This window comes from Chrysemys picta, chromosome 1 (assembly GCF_011386835.1).
Source record: "Chrysemys picta bellii isolate R12L10 chromosome 1, ASM1138683v2, whole genome shotgun sequence".
Taxonomy (NCBI): domain Eukaryota; kingdom Metazoa; phylum Chordata; order Testudines; family Emydidae; genus Chrysemys; species Chrysemys picta.
Genome location: NC_088791.1, coordinates 223,916,334 through 223,942,675, shown reverse-complemented (window position 1 = coordinate 223,942,675; position 26,342 = coordinate 223,916,334). Strand labels below are relative to the sequence as shown.

Here is a 26,342-nt window from a genome sequence, read left to right as displayed (position 1 = left end):
TCCAACATTCAAGCCTTGCCCTCTCTACATTTCAGTTAGTCTGCGGTCTCCTCCAGCAGTGGGGCATTGAGAACACAGACAAGACAGTCTCCCTGCTGTCAGTTCTGGTGCCAGGAGCCAGGAGGAGCAATTGGATGCACCTGCAGCCCTGAAATTGAGCGTTCTCAGTTGTTCTGTGGATGCACAGGCAGCCCAATTGGCATGTGGGTCCTGTGAGGGGATGGAACATGCCAGTGCAGATGGAATCTATGGAGAATTTAGCTGCCAAACTCTAACATGTCTCTTCCGCACATGTGGAAACTGATATTTTTTTCACAGGCTTTATAACTTGGACAGATATGCCATACTGATCCCACAGTTCCTCATGCTCCCCAGTTCTCAAGGGCTCCCCCTTTTTCTTACTTATCCTAAAGGGATGATGGCAAAAGGTACATCCCCACCTTTCTGTAAATTATGTCCATGCTCCAAACCCTGGAGGTGCTAGAGCTTCCCAATGAAACAGCTGTAATAATTTTTTAACACGAGCAAAACAACATATTTTTCCTAATGTCTCTGAATGGCAGTGCTGTTTTACTGAAACTTTTTTTTAATTTTAATAAAGAAAATCAGCCTGAGGCAGTAACCTGGCATGGGAAATTTGAGCCTGAGTGGCTAAAATTTGGTAAAGGGTGTGTCTATACAGCAAAGAAAAACCTGCGGCTGTCCCGTACTAGCTGACTCAGGCTTGCGGGGCTTGGTCTGCGGAGCTTTTTCATTGCTATGTAAATTCCAGGCTTGGGCTGCAGCCTGGGCTCTGGGACACTGTGAAGTGGGCGGATCATAATGAAAAGTATTAGGCAACCTTAACTGTAGGTGCTGCTACCCGTGTTGACTATAGTAATTTTTGTAATACTGCAATTTGATGTGAAACCTTCCCATGATTTTTGTATGTTGCCTATTGATGTAGATCATTAGTTCCTTGGGGCAAGGATCATCTCACCTTTAAATATCTTAAATTATTTTAGTTTGTTCTCCTGAGTTTGCAAAGTGTTCATAATAGTCTTACTTAAATGATCTAGGCAAACAGGGCTACATTAAACAAACTGCTGTCTGGTACAAACATAAATAGTTATTGGTAGTTACATTTTAAAAAGTCATCTCATAATGGCAACATTGATTTGCACATTGTGTTAGAATAAAATATTAGTTGTACATTTTAAGCTTAAAGAGGGGAAATTTGATTGTTTTTAACTAGACTTTTGAAATTCCTGCTTCTGGTTTGAGTTTGAGTTTCAGCCTTGAGTCTGTTTGCAGAGCTGTGAAAAGTCCCACAGAAAAATGTGATGTTATAATATAAATGGTGGCAGGCCATAAATCATAACAGGAAAGGTACAATTATAAGCATTAGGTAAATATGTAAAGAGCTGTAGTAAGAGCCATATTGAATGAAAGCTTTTCAAACTATGATTTTTAATGCTAAGAAATTGTTAAGCAAATGCCCAAATGCTTAAAGATGACAAACTATTTGAGAGAAAGGAGGACCCAGGACATACTCCAGGAACAGGAGATGGTCTCTTTCTTCATAAATTTTTCCCAAATTGATTTGTAAAGGCATTGGTTGATACCAGAGCCCGTTTCCATCCAAATTAGAATTTGGGGTGTCTGGATCTGAATTTGATCTCTACGTGATCATGATCATGGACATTTTATGAGAGCAGTGCTACACAGATCTTTATCCCCAGTCTATGGTTCTCAGGAGGGTGGAAGCGGGAGTGTCTCAGGGAGCCACCAGCTCCAGTACCTTTTGAGGAGGAAATCTGCTGGGTCAACTTGTTCAAGATGGTTTATAAGGATATTAGTGAGCGGTTCAGTGGAGGAGGTGGATGGACTGGACACAAGGGAATGTATTAAGATGGAAGTTGGAACTGTGTCTTCACTGCAATTGCCTGTAACTAGTTCTGCGAGCAGCAATGGGTGATCAACTGGCTGATAACACTGGTGTGACCAACTTGTACCATTTATATACCCAAACCACAGGCCTGTCTTACACATTTTTCGCCTCTCTCCACTAAATAATCCTCCTTCCATCCTATTGCCATGTAATGAATGTCCAGGAATTGGAGAGGAAGCATGGGCCAGTAGTTAGGGCGCTAGCCTGGGACTTCAGAGACCTGTATTTGATTTCCTGATCTGCCAGACTTCCTATGTGACCTTGGGCACTCAGTCTCTCTATGCCTGAGATCTCTGTCTGTAAAATGGAGATAAGAGTATTTCCCTACTTCACAGGGAATGTTGGATACTAAGTCAGTACCATACAGGTACATAAATAGAATTTGTACAGTGACACTAATTTACCACAAACACGTCATCTTCTGACCAACTTACTGTAATTTACACTACTACTAGTCTCTCCTGCATTTGACTTGTAGAATTCACTGGTAGATGTACCTACTTACTACCAAATCTGGATGTAACCCAGACTGCGTATTCATTGCATAACAGTGTGCTGTAACAGGATCTGGAATGTGTTATGGTATAGTTGCAGGCCTAATAAATGCATACTAAGCTTTAATTGTAAAGGATTTTTTCTCCTCATTCTGCATTGCATTGAGTCAGTGTGTCACTGCTTCATTTTACTTGTCTATCTCCAGCGATTTCGTTTGATGGGTTTTTTTCTTTGATTAGCTCACTTTTTTAGTGTCACTCTGTACATCTAATGGATTTTTACAGATAACATACCAGCCAACACAAAGCTATTTTTTGTTTGGGTGATGAAGCATATTTTTATTCATGGGATCACTGCTGATACGAGTCCTGGTAAATGGGGTTATTTTCCCTGGGTTGGTCTGTTTCACTCTCCCCTCCCCCAAAGAAAGGAATCTCCAAGGCCAAGAAGCTGATACAATGTCGTTCTAAACGAAACTAGATAGTGTGTGACGCTGCACTTCCCCATCCTGCATCCTGCTTGTTTATACAGGTGTTTCTACGGGAATGTGGGTATTTAAAGTTAACCAATGAAAGCTGATAAAAACAGCACTTAAGGGTCACATTCTAGGACTCTTGCATCTCTGTCAAGCTTCATCAATTTAAATGTCTATGTGATCAACTTTTCCCTTATGTGTTACTAACTTGGGATATAAGTTTGTGAGTATCCTTTGAATATGCGGTACACCTTACTGTGACTGTTCCTTTGTGTGGAGTGGGATGAAGGTCTCCAAAGAAGGAGAAATACAAAGTACACACACACACACACACACACACACACACACACACACACACACACACACACACACACACACACACACACACACACACACACACACACACACACACACACACACACACACACACACACTTTGTTCCTTCTTTGCCTGATACTTCCTGAAATTAATTGTACCCTCTCTTTCCATAGGAACAGACAGTATTTTTAATGAGAGAACTTTGAGAGAGTTTTCATACCCTCAACCCATACTCCATTCTCCATGCTAAAAGTTTTTTGGGTGACATTGCAGGAGATGCATTTTTGGAAGATGTCTTTTTTTTTAAGTCTGTTGCCAGGACAATTTGCTCTTAATTATTTCCATTTGTCTCTTGATGTGAAGTCTTTTTTTAATTTATAGTAAAGTATAGATACCAGTTGCCTTACCTGGCCCTCCTCTTTGTCTCACTGAAAAACTTGCAAGTGTACAATATTTGGAGGAATATTAAATTCCTGTGTATGGTTGAAGGTGGAGAACGGGGTTTTTATAATAGGAGTCTGCATCTCTACCTGTTTTCTACCTGGGGGGGAGGAATAGCTCAGGGGTTTGAGCATTGGCCTGCTAAACCCAGGGTTGAGAGTTCAATCCTTGAGGGGGCTGTTTAGGGATTGGGGGCAAAAATCTGTCTGGGGATTGGGTCCTGCTTTGAGCAGCGGGTTGGACTAGATGACCTCCTGAGGTCCCTTCCAACCCTGATATTCTATGATTCATCTTGTTTCACACTGCGTTGTGGCTGTTGGCTGATTGTAGACCGACATGGCGCTAAATATTGCCATGTTTTTGTTGGCTACTCTTGCCAGATCCAATCTTATAGCCTCCCACTGACTTTTTTTTTTTAAGGCTTTCTTGTCCAATATTTACCTTGTTTGAAATTTAAATATGAATATCAAGCCCAATTTCTAGGATAAATAACATTTTGTGTGTGTGTGTGGGGGGGTGTTAGGATTTAAAATTTGGATCCAAATACATAACATTTCATCATTTCTAAACTTTCTCCTGGGTTTGCTTTCCCCACTTGCCCTGTTCCTCTTCAAGTAAATCTTCTTCCAAGTCTGACAAATTCAAACTCATCTGTGCCTATTGCTGATGCTCAACTAATGGCATGAACTGACAATGGCAGTAATGCTGCTCACTCTGATAGATTCTTTTAGTGGAATGAACAAAAGTAGGGTCGTTGGTGGTGCAAATGAAGTATACAATTTAACTCTCTAAATGTGTGAATGAAACAAATGGAGAGGACCTGCTCTCTGGCTAGGTTTTGGGCAGATGGTCAAAGTGACCTGAGTCAGATTCCTGTCTCTCTTCTAGTGAGAGTGCAAAACAAAAAGACACACCATGTTCAGTACTGTGTGTAAATCAGAAATGGTTCCAGCCCCCTTTTGTGCTGATGTTCTTAGTATTTATCAGAATGTGTATTGAGAAACATTTTTTTGTGTGAATACATATTTTGCATGTCTGTGTATTTGAGGTATGAGAAAAAATTGCACAATAGTTTTCACAAAGGCATTTGGCAGTACTGAGAGAGTTCTAAGTTTGTCTGTTGGGCAGGGTTGCAGTTCAAACAACAGTCTGATAGAGCGGAGAGTACATCTGGTATACAGATAATATGATGAAAGTAATAAAATCAAAATTCACAAAGACAGGGAAATTAGAATGGCAATAGTAGGAGAAAAGGGGTATAATGTTTTTTGCAGATAGCTTCTCCTATGAATTGGTTAGTTAGTTTTACTTGTGTTCAGTTGCTGGTAGAGCCTTTATCTTAGGGAGGTTTACTTTAGAGACGTGTTGGTTAAAAAACAGTTTCTTAGTGTAATTAAAATGGATTGTATTTTTTCCCCCTAGCAAATACTCATGCTTGGACCAACAGATACATAATTGAATGGAATTATGTTGTTTATACACACATTCACTGATCTGTGTTCAAACCAGCAGGGAAAATTTATGCACGAATCCTTTTAGCGCAGAAGGATTGTTACTATATAAGATTGTATGTTTTATTCTTTTTATCTGCAGCTAATTTAGAAGCAATATGTGAAGAGACCCACTTTCAGTATTTGTCAGGGGTGCTTCAGCTCAGTCTCGTTTTTCAGTTGTGATTAATGTTGTTTTGGACGTGCCCATAAGTCTCTTTGGAAGGCTTATGCTATGTGGAATGTGCAGTTCCCCTGCTGAAATGAAAACTCAGAGGGGGTAACTGAATACTCTCTTCAGTCAGTGTATTTCCAGCTCGAAGAAAAAACAAATAGCTTTGCTGAGAACAATGAAAATTCCTTGAAACACTAGGAGGCTGGACTTAAGACCTTGACAGTGTCAGTTTTTAAGGCTCAGACTTTCAAATTGCTTATAACCCAGTGGCACAAAGTCTTTCCAGCCCTCAGGGCTGAACCAGTACCTTGCCAGGAGTTTAAGGGCCACAAGTAATTTACATGTAGATATGTTGCTTAAAACTCCTCAAACCACAATATATTATACCTCTTAATTTTTATTCATCCCGGGTTGCCCTCCATCCTCAACCCCATGGTCTCTAGTCATTCACCACTGCTTTTCATTGACATTTCCCCATGCTCTATGCTCCACTATGCTTCAGGCTTCAAAATGCATATCATTTAAAGGTAATCCAGAAATGCAGTTAAGCACTTAAAGGACTTGAGAGCACTTTTTGGGAGGGTCAAGATTCATGTGTCCCCAGGTGCTCATCACCTCTCTTAGCTTTGATTGACTTGTGACTCTCTTCTGTGGCTGCCTATAGCAACTATGTATTTCCATCCCTGACTCCTTGATCTCCTAACCTGTTTGCTTGCATGGAAGTATGATTTCCATCTCTACTCCCTTGCTCTCCACTCCACCATACAACTGAAGTGGGATTTTAAATTTTTAGTGAACTCATGAGATTCGGATAATACCCTGGCAGTTGTGGGTCATGGATTGTGCATTAATTGTAAGTGGATGTGGAAACTTACCAGAATTTTGATTATCTGCATTTTTTTAAAAGATATGATTTGAAATCTACTTTACTATTATCAAGTAATTTTAAAAATAACCACTGTTTTAGAAAGGTCTACAAATACAAAATATTCAGTGTATCATTTTTTATTTAGACATTTTTGAAGAGAGAAGGTGAGGTGTGGTATTTTATTGGACCAACTTCTGTTGGTGAAAGAGACAACCTTTTGAGCTACACAGAGCTCTTCTTCAGGTCTAGGAAAAGTACTCAGTGTCACAGCTAAATACAAGAACAGAGTGTTTAGCATAAGTAGTTAATGCATCTCTTAAGGGACCATTCAACAAGACAATCCTCATGTTAACTCTCATCATTCCAAGAAGTATTGCTTTATTTTATCATTTTACTTACAACTGTATTGTTGAAGCATTGCTTTTTTTTAAACTTCAGTTTATAAACGAAGTCTCAAATATCCACTCCTGAATTGTATTGGATCCATATGCCCTCTTTGTTGATTGTATCGAGGCAGATAAGTTGTGGATACGTGTTTTTGTTTTGTTTGTTTTTTTACTAATTATGCAGTAAATGACTTGGCCTGCTTTTGAATACAGTAGAATGTAAAACATTGTTATTTGTTTATGGTAAACTATGATGTGCTAGGTGTTTTCCAGCGATTTCAAGAGAGTACAGGCCCTGTGCAGAGGAGCTCACTCTCTAAGAGCTGGTAGACAACATTTTGGAATGAGGAAAAGCTAGAATGGAATTTTTATACAAGTCAATTAGATTCTCTGTAGGAACACAACAGAAGTAGGTTTTCAAGAGGGCCTTGACTGTGGCCAGGTTAGGGGCCCTGCGGATGGACTCGGGACAGTCGTACCATGTATAGGGGACAGTATGAAAGAAGGCCTGGGGATAATTGTGCAAGAAGCAGATGAGGCTGGGGAACACTGGAAGAGCAGAAGCTGTTTGGGTGGGGGAGGCGTGACACAAAGCCTGACAAAGATGTATAAGCAGGGAGGGGGAGAATTTTTTATAGAGAGCTTTTGAAGGTGAAAACAAGTGTTAAATCTGCTGTAATAGTGGATGGTGAACTAAAGGAGGGATGGATTCAAAGAGGGGAATGACATGATCATGCAAGAAATAGGACTTTAGTGGAAGCATTTTGTATGGACTAAAGGGGAGGCCAGAGATGATGTGCTATTTTGAGTTGGGATATAAAGAGGACCTGAATGAAAGATCTAGCTTTGAGAATGGAAAGAAAATGGCAGATCTAGGAGTTGAGGAAGAAGTGACAAGATTTGGATATGGTATGTGAGCAGATGAGAGGGAAGAGTCAAAAATTATCCTTAGATTGTGGATTTGAGTGACCCGGGGTAGAAGGGAGAGTGTGTACATAAAAGAGAAAGGAAGACGTTAAGGAAGCCAAGGGCCTGATTTGCAAAAGAGCTGAGCACCTACAACCACCATTGAAGTTAATGGGAGCTGCCAGTACTCAGCAAATCAAACTCTTGTTTTATTTTTTAAGATTAACAATGTCTATAGTTATTACCAGGTTTATCTCTTATGTGCTGATGGAAATTGTCAAATATTAACTCTTCTTACTTTATCTGCCTGTCAATTAATCTGAATATTATGAATAGTTTGAGTAAAATTTGACTAGTAACATTTTCTGTAGTCCAGGAAGGGTTCTAGGAAAAGCAGTACATGCTTTCCGTTGATGTACACCACGAATGGCCCCCTTACGTGGGCATGAGACACATTCAATCTTTGCTTACTGGTTCTCTCACCTCCCTCTCTCTTCCCTGCCAGAACTGCTGTGTAATTCTATCAAACATTGTAAAATCCTTGTTTTCTTAAAGGAAATACCTTCTTCCAACCCTAGAAATTAGTTAAGTTAGAAATCGGATTCATTACATTCGTTCATATTTCCCAGACACAACTAGTTTCACAATATTTTGGTTACCACAGCATGTCAAACATCTTTTGGGTGGAATGTGATGGTGGTGGTGGTGCTGGTATCAGCTAGCTCATCTGGAAATCTAGATTTTTAAAGTGTTTGTCCAAAGCTTTTTTGTGCAAGCATGCTTAACTGTATTGGCCACGCACTGAACAGAGGTGAGGCTGTCAAACTCAAGATCACAGGTACCCTTGGCTTTCCACACCAAGGACACATCTTACTACAGGCATTACAGTGGCATGACTACAGCTATGCTTTGGTAACGCCATAGTGTAGACGCTTCCTACGGCAGTGGAAGGGTTTTTTCCATTAATGTAGGCAAGCCACCTCCCTGAGCAGCAATAGCTAGGTCAATGGAAGAATTCTTTCAACCTAGATGCACCTACACTGGGGGTTAGGTCAGCGTAACTCCAGTGCTCAGAAGTGAGACTTTTTCAGGCCCCTGAGTGCTGTAGTTATGTGAAATAAACTTTTCAGGCCCTAGATTTTAGTGTTGCAGCCTTCTACTCAGGTAGCCCTTCCTTTCCTCTCTTTTCTCCAGCCTGGTCTATGCTTCAAAGTTAGATCAACTTACCTACGTCGCTATCACTGCTTGGGGAGGTGGATTACTTACCTTGATGATTAAAAACCGTTCCACTGCTGTAGGAGGTATCTGTGCTATACTGCTGCAGCTGCATAGCTGCTGTAGGACCCGTAGCGTAGACACGTCCTCCCTCTCCCAGATAATGCTTATTTCTGTTTCATTACTTTAGCTCTAAATATTTTTAACAAGCATATAATTCTTTTGCATTTTAACTACTTCAGTGTGTTACTAATTACCCAGTTATGTAGTACCAATAAACAATGAATTTTTTTATTTTTTATCTTTTTTTAAAAAAAATGAAGTAGTTATTTGTTCTCAATCCTTCTGCTTTTTTGAATTGCTTTTTCTTCAGATTGAAGAAGGGAGCAAAGCTGCAGCTGTTGACAAGTTACTGGCTGGAGACGAAATTGTCAGCATCAATGACGTGGGCCTCTCCGGGTTCAGACAAGAGGCGATCTGTCTGGTGAAGGGATCACACAAGACTCTAAAGCTTATAGTGAAAAGGTAAGCTCCGAACGGACAGCCAGAGGGCTGGATGCTGCCTGGCTCTGCTTTTCAAAGGAAAGGGGCAGACTAAACCTGTTAAAGAGAAGCAGCAATGATTTGCTGTTTTACTTTATTTTCTGCAGGAGTCTTATAAGGGGTCATTCACATTTTTATGCACAAACATTATATGTTGCCTCTTCTTCCAAAGGAGCACAGATGAAACGCTGTGCAGGCATCGTATGGGGGAGTGAAGGTCCAAGAGCTTTGGTGTGCTACAAACAGAATTATTTCACAGCTTCAGTCTCTAATTCAGGAAGAAGGGAAGGGAGATGGCAGGCTTGCCCTGGCCTTGTGGCAATAATGACTCTGTTGGGTGCAATAGCTACATATGTGATTGTGAGGAACTGATTTTGTGAGGGGCTGGGTGGGAAACAGTTTTTTCATCCCACAAGAATTTTTGAGATTTTAAAAAATATATTTTCATCCTGAATCGGGATGAAAAGTTAAAATCTGAAAAAAATTCATGAATTAAAAATATGGAAAAATAAATTCACTCAGTTCAATGGAAATGTTTCAATATTAGCCTTTTACATATGTACTATACAATGGCTTACATTTTGAAACAGCTTTTTATGTTGACCTTTAAACTGGACAAAAATGTTTTGAGAATTTCAGAAAAATATTGAAACGAGTTTCAAAATGGGAAATCTGTCAGAACTGATTCTTTCCTGCAAACCGTTTCAGATTTGATGACTCAACTTTTTCTGATGCGGGAAAAAAAAAATCTTGTCAAAAAATACATGACAAGCCTCTTTAGTAATGTGCATTGCGGATGGTTGTGTTTTAGAAGTGAAAAGTGCATTGGTGTAGAGCCAAAGAGAGTATTGTGGTGATTGGGTGATACAGTACATCAATTTAGATTGGCTTGAATGTTAATGTTGCCTTAAATGGTGATCCTTAGTTTGTGGAGATAGCATTGATAGGAAATGAACATGAACAGCCTTTACTTTTAGCTTAAAAAGGGCTTTCTTTTGGGGATGGAAGAAATTAGCAGAGCTGCTGAATCTATCACCCAAACAGATGGTGCAATAACTTACAAGTCTATGAATAACAGGTTCAGGGAGTTCTACCAAAATTTGTACAGCACCAGGACTAATAAATAAAAATAAAAAATTGTCTGGACTATGCTATAAATCATATTGGTCTCCATCAACTTGATCCTGCACTGGCTACTCTGCTGGAAAAGATTTCTCATTAGAGCAGTGCTGCTCTAACTATGGTTCGGGACCCCAAACTGGGTTGCGACCACATTTTAATGGGGATGCCAGGGCTGGCATTAGACTTGCTGGGGCCGAAGCCGAAGTCTGAGCCCCACCGCTCAGGGCCAAATCCCAAGGGCATCAGCCCTGGGTGGTGAGGCTCAGGTTACGCTGGGCAGTGGGGCTTTGAGGCTCGGGAAGGCTCAGGCTTCAGTTCCCCTTCCTGGGGTCGTGTAGTAATTTTTCTTGTCAGAAAGGGGTTGTGATGAAATGAAGTTTGAGAACCCCTGCATTCCCGTGTATTGCATCAGCCGTCTGTGATGGGGTCTGCGGTCCCCGGGAGTCCGTGAGCCCTTTCAAGGGGACCACGGGACCCCGTGGCCAAGTCCCGATCCTCGGCACCCCCCGCAGGGCTGAAGCCGGGAGGCATGGGGATGAATCCCAGAGCTCCGAGTCCTGGTGCTCCCTGTGGGGCAGAAGTTCTGAGTCCAGGGGCAGAGTTGGGGATATGAAGGGCATTGCGCCCTCCGCAAACTGCAGCACAAGAGCACAGCAGTCCCGGAGGCAGCTTCACACCTCACCCCCCCATCTCCACTCCCCGCCACCTGGACAGGTTGGAGGCTGGAAGCCGGAGTCAGGCAGTGCGGGGCAGCTGCTGCTCTGACTGGTGCCACGGAGCAGGCAGCGGCAGGGTTCCCTGCTCTCCTGCTGGTGCCCCAGGTTGAAGCTGCTCCTCAGCTCCCAGCCCCCTTTGCTCCCTCAGAGGCAGCTGGTAAGAGCCCTCCGGGTGGGGAGACCCAACTCCGTGGCTGGCAGACCCTTCTGGGAACAGGGACCACAGGGGAGTCCTCCCAGCATACAGCCCCTAATTCCTCTCTCCCTACACCCTGAGCTACCCCCCTGCCCACGCACAGCCCCTAGCCACGCCCCTCCCTGCACCTTGAGCTACCCCTTGTCTGCACACAGCCCCTAGTTACCCCCTCCCTGCACACTAAAGTTGTTTTCAAACTTTTTTAGCTAAGCCACCTTTGAGTTATAATTTTTGGTTGCTGGGTGGCCTGCTGAAGTGAGTCATGGGGTGGAGTTGGCACTCACTCCCTGGACCCCGCCATGTGGAGGTGGCTCTAGCCTCACTGTCCCCTGTCCCCTACAAAATAGAAGTCAAACTACACCTATGCCCATGGCCCTTCCAGAGACACCCCCCCCACACCCCGCTGGGCCCTGGAGTTGTTATAACATGTAGAGGGGGGAGGGCCCTGATTTTCATATAGAAAACCCTTTTTCTAAAATTATATTCCTCTGAAATATAAAATAAGTTCTGTTGATGAAAGTGGGACCAGGCCAGAAAGCATTTGGTCTCTCTGCCATTTCTGAGCAGTTCACACATTTGAAACTATTCCATCCAAGTCTTATGCTTTTATCCTTCACTTCTTTTCCTTATGCAGTAATTCCCAGGATATCTAATAGCTGAGTACTTTGGGACCTAGCCAGCTGTGCATTTTAAAAGTCCAAATCTTGGCCGAGACTTAGATGGAGCCAGGGTTTGAGTAAAAAAGTTTTGCTGTGATGTTCAACAGCCTTCATTCACAATCCTGATAAATAACTTTAGTTGTCCTCAGGCCAGGTGTAGTTCTCATTTTGCTACTGTGGGTTAGTAATGTCAATTAGCTATCATAGAATTATCTGTTCTGCCACTAGTCTTTAAATAATCAAATGTCTGAATGGTTTATACAAAAGAAAGTTGTTGGTATCTAAACAAAACTCTGTTTTGATACAGAATTCTGGCACTAATCTGCAGGCCATCAACATGCTATCCTTGTTTGTTGATTTCTCTTTTGGAAATGCAGCAGGGTTGAGAGCTAGAAGTAGATAAATCAGCTACAAATATTTGCCACTGTTGAGCCAGTCCCATAGTACAGTAATGTTTGAAAGTCGTTTACAAACATTGATGATTGAACAAGTGCAATGTTCTTTTGGTTTTGGTTGAATAAGGACCCTGGAGGATACATGTTGCTTAATCAAGTGGGTTTGTTGAAACAAAAAATGTTAATTATGTGCTAGTTATTCAGTGTTATTGTGAATCACTTCTTGTGTTGGTGCCTTTTTTGGAGAACTAGAGAAGAAAATAAAGCACATATTTCTTATAGGAACTGTTTGCTTTCTCTTGGTAAACATGTACACAGTAGTTTGTCTATACACACACGATTAAAATAGCTTAGTACCATTGGTACTAAATAAGGGAGTGTGTGTGTATCTATATATAATAAAATGTGCGCGCGCAATGTTTAAACGTTTTTTCCCTAAATACCATTCTGGTTGGGGTTTATGACACATGCTGTCACTCAGGTTAATGAGGGTAAGGATGGGTGAGAAACTTTTCTCTGTTCCTGTGACCACTTTCTCTGCTGACCTCTGATTGGCTCTTGGAACTGTCAACAGAGGGCAGAATAGCTGAAGCTGGGGAAAAGGAAGCAGAAGCTGACCCAGGCATCCCTGCCCTGCAGTGACTTCTGGTGACAGGAGGCTGGGAATGCTGTTTAATTCAACCAGCTGCCCAGGGCTTTGGCCAGAATTGCAGATAACTGAGACTGGCTTTAAAACCCTAGAGTAGCGCTGGCCTGTATGAAAGTGACATTTTTTCCCTTGAAAGTATGGTTTGTGTTGATGACTCTTTAAATTATAAAAACACAAAATATGCTCCGAACGTTGATCAAGCTTATTTTTCTAAATCAGAAGACAGAAAGCTGAATGTGCTTTTAAATGTTATCTAAGTGCACCCTGACTGTTAGGATTTTGTTTTAGATGCATCTTAATTTCCTAAAAGGAAAGAGGCCAGAGTCTGAAAAGAACAAAATTACATATAATCTGAATTGTAAATACTCATGAGGAAATTTAGAGTCTTATTTATTTGCATGTCACTTTGTTTACAGAGCCATCCTTTAATTGTGGCATAGCGGTGACAGAGCATATATGTATGTCCAGAGGGTTTCCCACATTCCACAATATGCTGTACGGTATGCATCACCTAACATTTTAAGATGAGGCACTAAATAAAAATCAGAAGAATCCTTTCTGTTACATTCACAAACTCTAGGAGGGGTGCTATTTATTTTTCATTTGCTGACAGGAAATGTGCTTGAAGCCAGTGGTAACCCTTCCATATTGTGTGTGGAATTAAATGTCAACTGAAATCGCTGGCCCTTTCATAGCCCTTTGAGCAGTTGGATGTGCTTTCAGAGTTGAGCTCAGTGTTCTGGTTGGTATTAAAAGTGCAGTCATTCTTAAGGGCTCTTTCCCCCCCCATCCCTCTTTCAACTAGATCAGGCCTGCACAATTCGTAAAGCGGCGAGGGCCATATTACTCCAAAGAAAATAACTGAGGCCCGAAACCCCCCAGCCCCGCTGAAACACCTCCCCCCCAGCACCGCCTAGTCCCCGTGTAAGCAAGCAGGACTCACCCCAGCAGCACCTCCTGCTGGTCTTCTCGGGAATTAGCTCATCCAGCCGTTGGAGCGCCCTCTGCAGGCTGGTGTCCCGCTGGCCCCGTGTCCCTTCCAGACCCCTGGTGCCCTTTGATCTGGGGTGCTGCCCCCTGGCAATACCCCCACACTCTGCCTCTAGGTCTCCCCTCTCTGGGGAACCCCCAACCCTCTAATCCCCACCTTGCCTCAGTATAAGGCTACTGCCAGTCACCAACTAGCCCCTGCACCCTGGGGTAGACTGCGGTATAAGCCACACATCACAGGCAAGGTTGGGTTTGGACCTGCTGCTTCTCTCTGTAGCTGGGCTGCCCCTCTGCAGCCCTGGTACTGGTCTTAGGCCCTTAGCTAGCTCTGCAGCTTGGGGGTTTTCCAGGTTGCAGCTCCCCAGCTCCTCTAGCCTTACCCAGCCCTGCTTCACTCCCAGTACCCTGCTCAGCTCCCTAGCAGCCAGGCCCTTCTCGCTCTACAAGCAGAGAGAGACTTCCTCTGGCTCACAGCCTTTTTATACAGGCCAGCTGGGGCCTGATTGGGGCCTGGCCCAGCTGCAGCGGCTTAGGGTTACCTCCGTCCGGGGGGAATTGCCAAAAAGCCGAACATGTCCAGGAAAATGCTGGCCGGGCACTTCCCCTCCCGCGGCTGCTCTGCTCCTCCCCTGACCCTTCAGCTGAGGTTAAGAGCCGAGCTGCCCGAGTGCTATGGGCTTCAGGCAGCCCCCTTGCCTCCGGACCCCAGCCGCCGGCCGGGCACTTCCCCTCCCGGGCTCCGGCGGCGCAGGGTCCGGAGGCATGGGGGCTGCCCGAAGCCAGTAGCGCTCGGGCAGCTCGGCTCTTAAACAGAGCCGAAGAATCAGGGGAGGAGCAGAGCCTCCGGCCGCGGCGGCTCTGCTCCTCTCCTGACTCTTCGGCTCTGTTTAAGAGCCGAGCGCTACGGGCTTTGGGCAGCCCCCATGCGTCCAGACCCTGCGCCGCCGGAGCCCGGGAGGGGAAGTGTCCGGCCGGGAGCACAGGGTCCAGAGGCATAGGGGCTGCCCGAAGCCCAAGCGCTACCGGCTTCATGGTTTGCCGGGCAGCCTCCAGACCCTGCGCCCCCGGCTGGGCGCTTCCCCTCCCGGGCTCCAGCTGTGCTGGGGAAGCGCCAGCCGGGTGCGCAGGTTCTGGGGGCTGCCCGGCAAACCGTGAAGCTGGTAGCTCTCGGGCAGCCCTTTTTGCGTGGCTGGGAGTGGGAGGGAGGAGGAGGCGGGGAAGGGGCGGGGCTGGGGGGTGGGGAAATGGGCAGGGCCAGGGCCCCATGGAGGGTCCTCTTTTTTTTATTTGTTAAATATGGTAACCCTACAGTGGCTTCCCCAGTCAACCCAGCTTTTCCCCTGCCACAGCCCTGGGGGAGGGCAGTTTTAAGCCCTTCAGGGCAGGAGTGGGGTAACCACCCTGCTACATTCCCCGCCTCAGCACTTCCCGCCTCAGCAGGCCCTGGCAGTGATGCACCCGCTGTATGCCAGGCGGAGGGAGCGGGAGACGGAGACACGTGTGCTTCTGGCTGTTCAGGCGGTTAGAACGCGGCATGCGCGGGGCTGTGAGGGTGCCCCCCCCGGCAGGGGGCGAACCTGGCAGCCGCACTTCTGACTGTCTGGCAGGGCCACCCAGAGGATTCAGGGGGCCCTGGGGCAAAGCAATTTCGGGGGCCCTTTCCATAAAAAAAAGTTGCAATACTATAGTAACATGTATTTGGAAATGTAAAAAATAACTAGTGAAATACATTCCAAAATTAATTTGTAATAATTTGAAAATACACTAAATACATTATTTAAAAATATTAAATGCTTTAATGGTATGTATACATTTGCAATTACATAACGGGCTGTTGCTGGGTGATGGTGAGGGTTGGTGCCAATGGGCTGTCGCTGCTTGGGGTGGTGCTGCTGTTGCCCAGGGCTGGGTGGGGAGCTGGGCTCTGGGTTAGGGGGTGTCCGGCTCACAGGGGCTGGGCTCGGAGCTAGGGGTCAGAGCTGTGGGGGGATGAGGTTGGTGGGGGGTTGCCCAGCTCAGAGGGGCTGGGTGCAGAGCTGGGGGTCAGGGCTGTGAGGTGGATGGGGTCGGGGTGGTGCCCAGCTCAGAGGGGCTGGGCTCAGAGCTGGGGGTCAGGGCTGGGGGGAATAGGGATGAGGTTGGGGGGGGTGCCCAGCTCAGAGGGGCTGGGCTCAGAGCTGGGGGTCAGGGCTGGGGGGGATGGGGTCAAGGGGGTGCTTGGCCCCTTACCATGCCGATTACCCCCTCTCCCGGAGCCTCAGCACGCCGCGTCCAGCGCTGCAGCGGTGTGGTGTCTCCAGCGGGGCCTAAGCTCCCGCCGCTCGGCCGCAGCTCGCAGCCCCGCCCCCTTACCAGCTGAGACGCTGGGGGATGAGGGGAAGACGGAGGTGGGGGGAGCCTCCAACATACTCGTGGGGGCCCCTGTGTGGCCCGGGGCAAATTGCCCCACTTGCTTCCCCCTCTGGGCGTCCCTGCCGTCCGGGCGGTCGGGCACAGCGCGTGCGGGGCTGTGAGGTTGGCCCTCCCAGCAGGGGGCGAACCCAGCAGCTGCACTTCTGACCGTCTGGGTGGTTGGAGCACGGCGCGCGCACGTGGGGCTGTGAGGTTGGCCTTCCCCCCTCACCCCCGGCAGGGGGCAAACCTGGAAGCCGCACTTCTGACCATGCGAGCGGTCGAAGCGCGGCATGCGGGGCTGTGAGGTCAGCCCCGCCCCTGGGTAGGGGGCGAACCTGGCAGATTCCCCGCCGCTTGCCCACGGGCTGCACAGTGAGCCATGCGGCCCACAGGCCGCATGTTGTGCAGGCCTGAACTAGATAATGGAAATTCAATCTAGGACTACGTTCAATGGGAGTGGGGGGAAGTTTGTATAGAAATGAGCACCTAATAACTGTTTTTTACACACAGTAAAATATTTTGCCTGAGGACTGAAGAAACAAAAGGAGTAGAGACTATGCATAGCTATGATTTTTTAAGCCAGTATCCTCCAAACAGTTACTCCATGGTATTGTAGAGTATTTCCCTATAAACCAACTTTATTCACAGAGAGGTAAATATTGGTAGTAGCAAGATATAAGGTCATTTTGGCATTAATTTAAACCCATGTTTTCTTGACGCTTAGCTCAGTCACATGACAGGCAAAAATAAATTACAACAGTTATTCTCCCCCTTGTTGCCCTGTAAGCATTCATTCCCCTGTACTGGACTGATCAAGAAAAGTTATGCTTATTCCTGGCATTTTCAGCCAGGTTTTTGGAGTAGCTCAAAAAACAGAGTTTATCATCTACCATCCCATTTTCTCCTTCCACTTTCCCAATCCCATTGTTTTTACTTCACAGCCATGCAAAGGCTTGCATGCAATAGTCCTTACTTTAATAGGTGAGCAGGCACTCTCTGGCACCCCCCAATCACACATTAATTTGTGAAAAAGTGGTTAGGGTATGATGTTTATGTATTATCTTGGAGTGTGAACATTTTGAGGAGATGGCTACAAGAAGCACTTTGTACAGGTGAACAGTTCTAGGCTCAGATCCTTCAGACTGGCTGAGCTGTGTTTGAAAAAAGGTTAGTGGGAATGGTTGGGCAAAGGGTGAAGCCACCTATACTTTTCCAGGGACTAGGGCTGGGTATGCCCACACTACTATTCAGCTGATGGGGCTAATGTTGATAGAGGCTTTATCTCAACTTGGAGTGAAGGTAGCTTGCATTGGTTGATAACTAGAGAATTATTGATTTTAAACCAAAGGTGTTTGCAGTTGTGAATGTATTTCACAGCCATGTTAGGGTGTGTCCATTGGATCTCTTTGATGTAGACAGGACAGAAGTCCAGCGCCCTATCTTTTCATTTGCTTGGTTGCTGTTGGTTCCTGGTCCCCCTTTATCCTATTAAACTGCTATGTCCTATAACATTACGTAGAGGCACTGATTTTGTTTATAAATTAGCATCTAGAGCAAGTATGTTTTCTTTACTATAATTCTAGCATATGTAGACTGACTTCTGAGAAGGCGGGAAGAGAATTGTTGGAATCATTAAGGGGAGACGTATAAGCTGTGTCAAATGTATTTGAAAGGAGATTGTGAAGGCTAACAATGTCCATTTTTAAATCACAGAACTTCATGTTAATGAATTGATGGGAAAAAGGGACATTAGAAGAAAAATAACTTCCTTGGGGTGACACATGTATGTTCCAACAACGCACATGTAATGGGCCTCCTCACAATTTGTATCTAGTGAGGATTGTTCCCCCATCTGCCTAACCATTGGACTGATCATTTTATTTTCTCAAGAACGGAGTAGTGGCATTTCAGTACTCTTCTTGAATATGAAGGATTCTGTTGAGACACTTACCACTATTTTCCCACCTCGACTGTCTGGTTCTTTTTGTTCAGCTATATTTTTTTTAAGATGTTTTCTGTTTTTACTTTCTCTGCACTGTTGTTGGCCCTCACAAGTGCGTTCTGATTGTGGTGTGGCCATTGATGTTCCATGATAGGTCACCACGGCTGCCTCCTGGTTCCATTCCAGGAATCTGCTCAGCTTTGGGCCTTTGTTTTCAGTGATACATGAATAAAGTCTGCAGGGTGACTGGCTAGCACCACTTCCATGAATAGACCTTGAATTATTATTATTATACCTAGTTTCCGAGAAGGGATAATGATTTGGTACTTTGAACTTTTTGTGTGCTTTTGTTTAAAAACATGGTTTGATTGTGGAAACCCTCTCATATGTCATTGATGTTTTAGCTACTGTAGTTAAAAAGCAGGGGCTTTTTAATTCCAGCTTCCTAGTTTTTGAAGGTCAAAAGGGACCATTATGATCATCTAGTCTGATGTGTATAACACAGGCCATAGCATTTCAGCAGGTGAACTCCTTTAGGGTGGTGTTTTGTGGGGCGCTTTGGGCAATGCACAGCAACTGCTCTCTGGGAAAGGCCTGAGATCAGAATCGTATACTCCTACTCAACAGGAGTCTTGTGGAAAAGACTGTCTCAGCAATTAATGTAATAGGTAGTGTGGGAGCTGTGAAATGATTCTTTTCCTCCTTGTCCAGCTGGTATTTTACAGCAAGTTGATTAAACCGAAACACAGCAGAGTCTTAGAGTTTAAGGCCAAAAGGGAACACCAGATCATCTAGTCTGAGCTCTTGTAGATCACAGGCCACCAACGCCACACAGCACCTGCACATCAAACCCAGCAACCTAAATTAGACCCAAAGTAGTACAGCCCATGGACACTAGACTATTATGTGCCACAAGCAGAAAACAGGAGGGGACCAAGGTGCACCAGTGCTCAAGGCCCCCACAATGGCAGGGAGACGATTGAAAATACACACAGATAGTCCTGGTAAATGACCTGCACCCACATGCTGCAAAGGAAGACAAAAAGCCTTCCTGGTCCCTGCCAATCTGACCTGGGAGAAAATTCCTCCCTGTCCCCACATATAGCAATCAGATAGAGCCTGAGCATGTGAGCCAGCACCAGCCAGTCAAGCACCTCAGAGAGAGAATGCTGTGTGCCACCTCAGAACCCTGCCCCTCCCCATCCCATCTCGAGCCATGGCCATCGCTAATGCTTCACAGGAAGGAGATTTAAAAAAAAACAACCAACCAGAAGACCATGAGGGGAAGGGGGAAGAATCCTTTCCTGACCCATGCAGGTGCCTAGCTGAAACCCTGAAGCATGAGCTTTTAAGAACATAAAACATAAACCAGAATTGAGCCCCAGGACTGTTGAGCCCTGTCTCCTACCATCATAAGCAACCCTGTCATGCAGTCACACTCATACATTTGTCCTGCTCTCTGCTAAAACTAATTAAGTGGGTTCAGTCTGGCCAAAAGTGGGTTCAGTCCTATCTGAGGACCTTGAAACCATGTCTAGCACTGAGGAGTGGGCCAGTCAAAAGTGGCTAAGTTGGATAACACTGGGCTACAATTTTTGAGAAGTCGTCTGCTTCAGAGATAAAATGTGCTATTTATTATGTATTTTGATGTGCTGAATTCAAATATGACAATTAAAACAACTGATTGGCTACTGTTTCTAAGATATTTAAGTTTTTACATTTTATGTCTATGTATATTGTGCAGATCAGGCCTGCACAACTCGTAAAGCAGCGAGGGCTATATTACTCCAAACAAAACAGCTGAGGGCCGAACCCCCCCGGCCTTGCCGAACCCCCCCCCCCCAGCGCTACCCAGCCCCCCCGAAACACAACACCCCCCACAGTGCCGCCTGCCCCGCGGAAACAACCCCCAGCGCTGCCCAGGTCCCCCAAAACTCCCCCCCCCCAGCGCCTCCCGCCCCGCGGAAACAAACCCTCCTTCCCCAGCACCACTGGGGAAGGGGGAGAGGGATAGCTCAATGGTTTGAGCATTGGCCTGCTAAACCCAGGATTGTGAGCTCAATCCTTGAGGGGGCCACTTAGGGATCTGGGACAAAAATCAGTCCTTGGTCCTGCTAGTGAAGACAGGGAGCTGGACTCAATGACCTTTCAAGGTCCCTTCCAGTTCTAGGAGATAGGATAGCTCCATTAATTTAAAAAACAGCAGTATTGAACCTTTGTAATATGTTATAGTGGGCTCCTAAGGTAGTATAATTAAGGTAAAAGAAAAATGTCTTTTTGCTAGAAGTAGAATAAGATCTTCCCCCCCACTTTGTAATCAACTGCCCTGTTGAATGAATGAGGTAGGCATGGAAGGCAGCACCTACAGACAGCTGCAACCCTTGGAGAGGGGATGGGAGCCAGACCAGATCAGTAGACCGGGTCAGCCATCAAGTCACTGCTTGCCTCCTCAATCCCCCTCCCGCACCGCCGGCTCACCTTCACCCCCGCCACTGCCTGCCCGCTCGCTTCCTCAGTCCCCACCCCCTCGGCTCGCCTACTCACTCCCCACCACTGCCCACTCGCCTCCTTGGCCCCCCTCCCTCACCCGCCGCTTGCCTACTCACCCCCCGCGGGCCGCACAGTGAGCCCACACGGGTGGCATGCGGCCCCCGGGCCGCATGTTGTGCAGGCCTGGTGTAGATAGTAGAGTTTTAATCATAAATTGTAAACCTAGGTCTTTTCATGTGTTTATGGTTGCTTTACATGATAATATTTCACCTCTCCTGTTTATGTAACACTTTAAAAATCAGCAAAAGGGTTATATAAATAAAATTTATTATGAAACAAAAGGCAAAAAACTATTATGTACATAGTTTAGTCCTATTCAGTGTCTACTCGGCGCTTCTTGGCTTGTCTCTTGTATTCATTAAATGGAGCATCTCTTGTCACTGTCCAGCAATAGTCTGCAAGCATTGATGGGCTCCATTTGCCCTGATAGCGTTTCTCCATTGTTGCAATGTCCCGGTGAAATCGCTTGCCGTGCTCATCACTCACTGCTCCGCAGTTCGGTGGAAAAAAAATCTAGATGAGAGTGCAAAAAATGGATCTTTAGTGACATGTTGCAACCAAAGCTTTTGTATGCCTTGAGGAAGTTTTCCACTAACAACCTGTAGTTGCCTTGTTGTTTCCGAGAAAATTTATTCCCACTAACTGGAAGGCTTTCCATGCCGTCTTTTCCTTGCCACGCCGTGCATGGTCAAATGCATCATCTCGAAGAAGTTCACGAATCTGAGGACCAACAAAGACACCTTCCTTTATCTTAGCTTCATTTAACCTTGGAAATTTTCCAGGGAGGTACTTGAAAGCTGCTTGTCTTTTGTCAATGGCCTTGACAAAGTTCTTCATCAGCCCCAGCTTGATGTGTAAGAGTGGTAACAAAATCTTCCTTGATTCAACAAGTGGTGGATGCTGAACACTTTTCCCCGCAGGCTCCAATGACTGTCCGAGTGGCCAATCTTTCTTGATGTAGTGGGAATCTCTTGCACGACTATCCCATTCGCAGAGAAAACAGCAGTACTTTGTGTATCCAGTCTGCAGACCAAGCAAGAGAGCAACAACCTTCAAATCGCCACAAAGCTGCCACTGATGTTGGTCATAGTTTATGCACCTCAAAAGTTGTTTCATGTTGTCATAGGTTTCCTTCATATGGACTGCACGACCAACTGGAATTGATAGCAAAACATTGCCATTATGCAGTAAAATAGCTTTAAGACTCATCTTCGATGAATCAATGAACAGTCTCCACTTATCTGGATCGTGAACAATGTTGAGGGCTGCCATCATGCCATCGATGATGATGCAGGCTACAAGTTCACCTTCCATGACGAAGAATGGGACAAGATCCTTTTGACGGTCACGGAACATGGAAGCCCTAACATCACCTGCCAGGAGATTCCTCTGCTGTAGTCTGGAGCCCAACAGCTCTGCCTTACTTTTGGGTAGTTCCAAATCCCTGACAATGTCATTCAGTTCACCTTGTGTTATGAGGTGTGGTTCAGAGGAGGAGGATGGGAGAAAATGTGAGTCCTGTGACATTGATGGTTCAGGAACAGAAGTTTCATCCTCTTCCTCATCTGACTCAAGTGAGAATGATTCTGGTGCATCAGGAACCGGCAGTCCTTCTCGGTGGGGTACTGGGCATATAGCTGATGGAATGTTTGGATAATGCACAGTCCACTTTTTCTTCTTTGACACACCTTTCCCAACTGGAGGCACCATGCAGAAGTAACAATTGCTGGTATGATCTGTTGGCTCTCTCCAAATCATTGGCACTGCAAAAGGCATAGATTTCCTTTTCCTGTTCAACCACTGGCGAAGATTTGTTGTCCAAGTGTTGCAGCATATGTGTGGGGCCCACCTCTTGTCCTGACCTCCAATTTTGCAGCCAAAATAAAGGTGATAGGCTTTCTTAACCATAGTGGTTATACTGTGCTTTTGTGATGCGAAAGTCACTTCACCACAAACATAGCAGAAGGTATCTGCACTGGTCACACAAGTACGAGGCATCTCTGCTCACTTTGGCTAAACAGAAATGTGTCCCTTTGCAAAATCAAACACTGACAAATAAGAGAGCACGACACTGTATGATTTCTAGAGCTGATATAGGGCAATTTGTTCAGCAGAGTGATGTAAGCTTCGTTATGATTGCATCATCCATGACTTCTAGTAATAACATTATGTAATTCATATCATGTATGATGCAAAACCAGCTTCAGATTGCATCATTCATTGTTTTGCCTAAAAAGCAAGTACTGTCCAAATCCAGTCATAGATTTATTCATAGATCCAGTCAAAGATGTATTTTAGTCATTTCTGGTTTAAATTGAGATCCCTTCCCTTTATAACTCACTTATCCTCTGCCATTCCCAAGTCAAGGGTCGTATATACTGACCCAATAGCATATCTTGAAAACTAGAGCTAATCAACAATTTTAAGCATCATTTTCTTTCTCAGTGACCTAGAATTAGTAAAGTTTGACTACATTTATTTCAGAAGTATTTTGGCTGTAGAGCAGTGTAATTAGAACTTTTTAAAAAAAAGATATTTGTTTCCTCCTATTTGAGAGCAAATAAGCTTCCCCATGTCTTCTCAGAGGGCTTTCTCATCAAAACCCAAAATGGCTTGTATCTCTCATCCTGGAATGGGCTTGGTAAAACCCTTACAGTATGAGTTGAGGGTCACAGTGGATAGTCAAATGAACATGAGTTCCCAATGTAATGCTGTGGCCAAAATTGCTAATGCAGTCCTGGGGTGCATAAACAAGGGAATCTCAAGTAGGAGTAGAGAGATTATTTTACCTCTGTGTGGCACTGGCATGACCACAGCTGGAATACTGTGTCCAGTTCTGGTGCCCACAATTTAAGAAGGATGTAAATTGGTAAATTGGAGAGAAGAGCCATGAGGCTGATTAAATAATTAGAAAACATGCCTTATAGTGATAGACTTAAAGAATTCAGTCTATTTAACTTAGCAGAGAGAAGGTTAAGGGTTGACTTGATTACAATCTATAAGTGCCTACATGGGGAACAAATATTTAATAATGGGATCTTCAGTCCAGCAGAGAAAGGTATAACACAATCCATTGGTTGGAAGTTGAAGATAGACAAATTCAGACTGGAAATAAGATGTAAGTTTTTAATGGCGAGTGTAATTAACCATTGAACAACAATTTTTAAACCAAGACTGGATTTATTTCTTCAAGATGTGCTCTAGGAATTATTTTGGGGAAGTTCTATGGCCTGTGCTATACAGGAGGTCAGACTAGATGGTCATAATGGTCCCTTCTGGCCTTGGAATTTATGATTTAACAGATACAAAATAATTCAACTTGTCATTAAATAGAAAGATGCTAAATTCTTTGACTGAGATTCATGTACATTAGCTGAATAAGATACTAAATCAGAATAAGCATTTGATTCTTATCTGTGATAGATTGATACACACCACTCCTGAGTTGGCATAGATGAGCTGTTTAACAGGGAGCAGCAAAGAAATTGTTTGACAAAACTTCAGGGGGATTCTTTGGAGGCAAAATATAATTACCTGGGTCAGACCAGGTTGACATCCTTTCTACCTCCCTCCCTCCCCCCCCCCCCCAAAAAAAACTGTAATGACTATAAGTGATAAATATGAGGGGAGATGGAAGCATCTGAAGCAGCCATGCCCCTCATCCATCTTTCATCATACTACAGGTCTACAGAATTACTAACAATACTTACAATAGCAATGTTCCATGGAGGGCTCCTGTCTAAATTATATCCTTGTCTGACCTTGTGTAACTTCTGACAGATAATGAGATCACAACACCAGACAGTGCAACTGTATATGCTCACTAGTGAGTCATCTTTAAACTTCCCCCATCCACATGCCAATCAGTTTAGATTCTCTCTTTGTAATTTAGCTTCAAAGCCATGTCAATTTACCTAATGATTGTACACATTTGTGTGTGTGTGTGTGTGTGTGTGTGTGTGTGTGTGTGTGTGTGTACAAGCAAAAGGCTAAAAGTATTCCAAATATTCTGTTATACTGTAGATGTTGAATATGGCTCTTTAGAAAAGGGAGGCAAATTGGTCAAGAGACTAAGGCCAAAATTTTTCACAATTGGATGCACCTAACCCTTTGAAAAATTTTGGCCTTAGTCTCTGGACCAGTTATGTCCCCTAAGGTCCATATTCTGAGTGGTCAAAATATGGTAACTTTTTAAATTGAATCTTGGGAAAAGGAACAATTTTTTCATTAATTCAAGTTTTGCATAAAATGTTGGGTGGTATTTTTTTCTGTTTCCCTGCCTTCATTTTCCCTCCCATCAGCCCTCTTTTCTTTTCCATTTTGGCATTAAGTGTGCGCACGGGGAGGAAATGAAAAAACAACTCCGCAACATTTTTTTGGAACAGCTTTGACTGAAAATTTTTTCTTGAAAATTTTCCATTTTCTTAAAAAAAAGACCATGTATTCAATGAATTTTTTTTTACTAGCTCTAGTTCATATACAGCAATGAAATACATACTGACATCAGTTTCTTTGACAATCAGGCCACTTATTTTGGTGCCTAAAAATGGATCTAGGAGTCTAAGTTTGGGACTCCATTTTTGAAAACTTCAGTTGTATTTTGTGAAATTTCAAGCCATTTTGAGTGAATTAAGATGTACTTGTTTTTGCAGTTTATGAAGTCACCTGTAATGATAATATGAACAGAAGGATTTGAAATTGACAATGTTTTACCCTGAGCAAAGAACAAAGAATAACTTTTCTTCAGGCAGCGTTCCTTTTTGAGTAACATCTAGCTGCGATGCTGAGCCTAGTAATGAATACATCAGTCACTTAAGTCAGCCCAGAAGTTCTTCCTATTGTAAATATGCCTCTTTCCTCATTTTTCTCAAGTGAAATCACTGATTTTGAAACCTTTATGTAAAACATTTCTTCATAAAACTGGAGGAAGTGACATACCGGACTTGATAGAACTGGAAAAACATATCCACTAACGAGAGAGCAAGTAGCTTTCTTTTCAGGTGTAAGATTTTCTGTACATTTGGAGTGATTGCTTCTGTGCATGTTCTATGTTTTTCCACTGTTAATTGATTGGAGTTGCTTTCATGCACTTGCATGTTCATTATATACACTAGTCTGGAATTTGTTGACATGTGTACATGCATTCAGGCATGAACCAATACATCTCTTTCATCTTAAAAACTCATTATAGTGAATGACAATTTATGTGAGGTGTTATTCTTAAGATTAAATGACAGAGTATGCTGAAAACATGAATCTATCAAATGTTTCTCTGGAGAGCAGACTACCATGTGGATGGCAGAAACTTCATAATAAAGGAGGTGATATTAATAGTAACAATTTAGAGCTTAGGTATTGCACTTCTAATTTGAAGTGCTTTGCAACCGTTGAGCTTTTCAACACCCCTCTGAGCTACACAAATTCCATATCCATTTTCAAGGTGGGTGAACTTAGGCACAGAAAGTTAAGGAATGACTCAGTGACAGA

General features: G+C 44.2%; 1 protein-coding gene across 3 annotated transcripts in view; it reads left to right on the top strand.

Annotated features, from left to right (window-relative positions):
• Nucleotides 1-26,342, top strand: part of SHROOM2 (shroom family member 2) — a 194,573-nt gene that overhangs the window by 56,264 nt on the left and 111,967 nt on the right. For all 3 annotated transcript variants that reach the window (XR_010597652.1, XM_024104470.3, XM_024104469.3), the window contains exon 2: nucleotides 9,073-9,224. Coding sequence is in view for 2 of the 3 variants with exons in the window: in XM_024104470.3 (XP_023960238.2) it covers nucleotides 9,073-9,224 (152 nt within the window). In the remaining variant the exon portion in view is untranslated. The remainder of the gene's footprint in view (nucleotides 1-9,072; nucleotides 9,225-26,342) is intronic.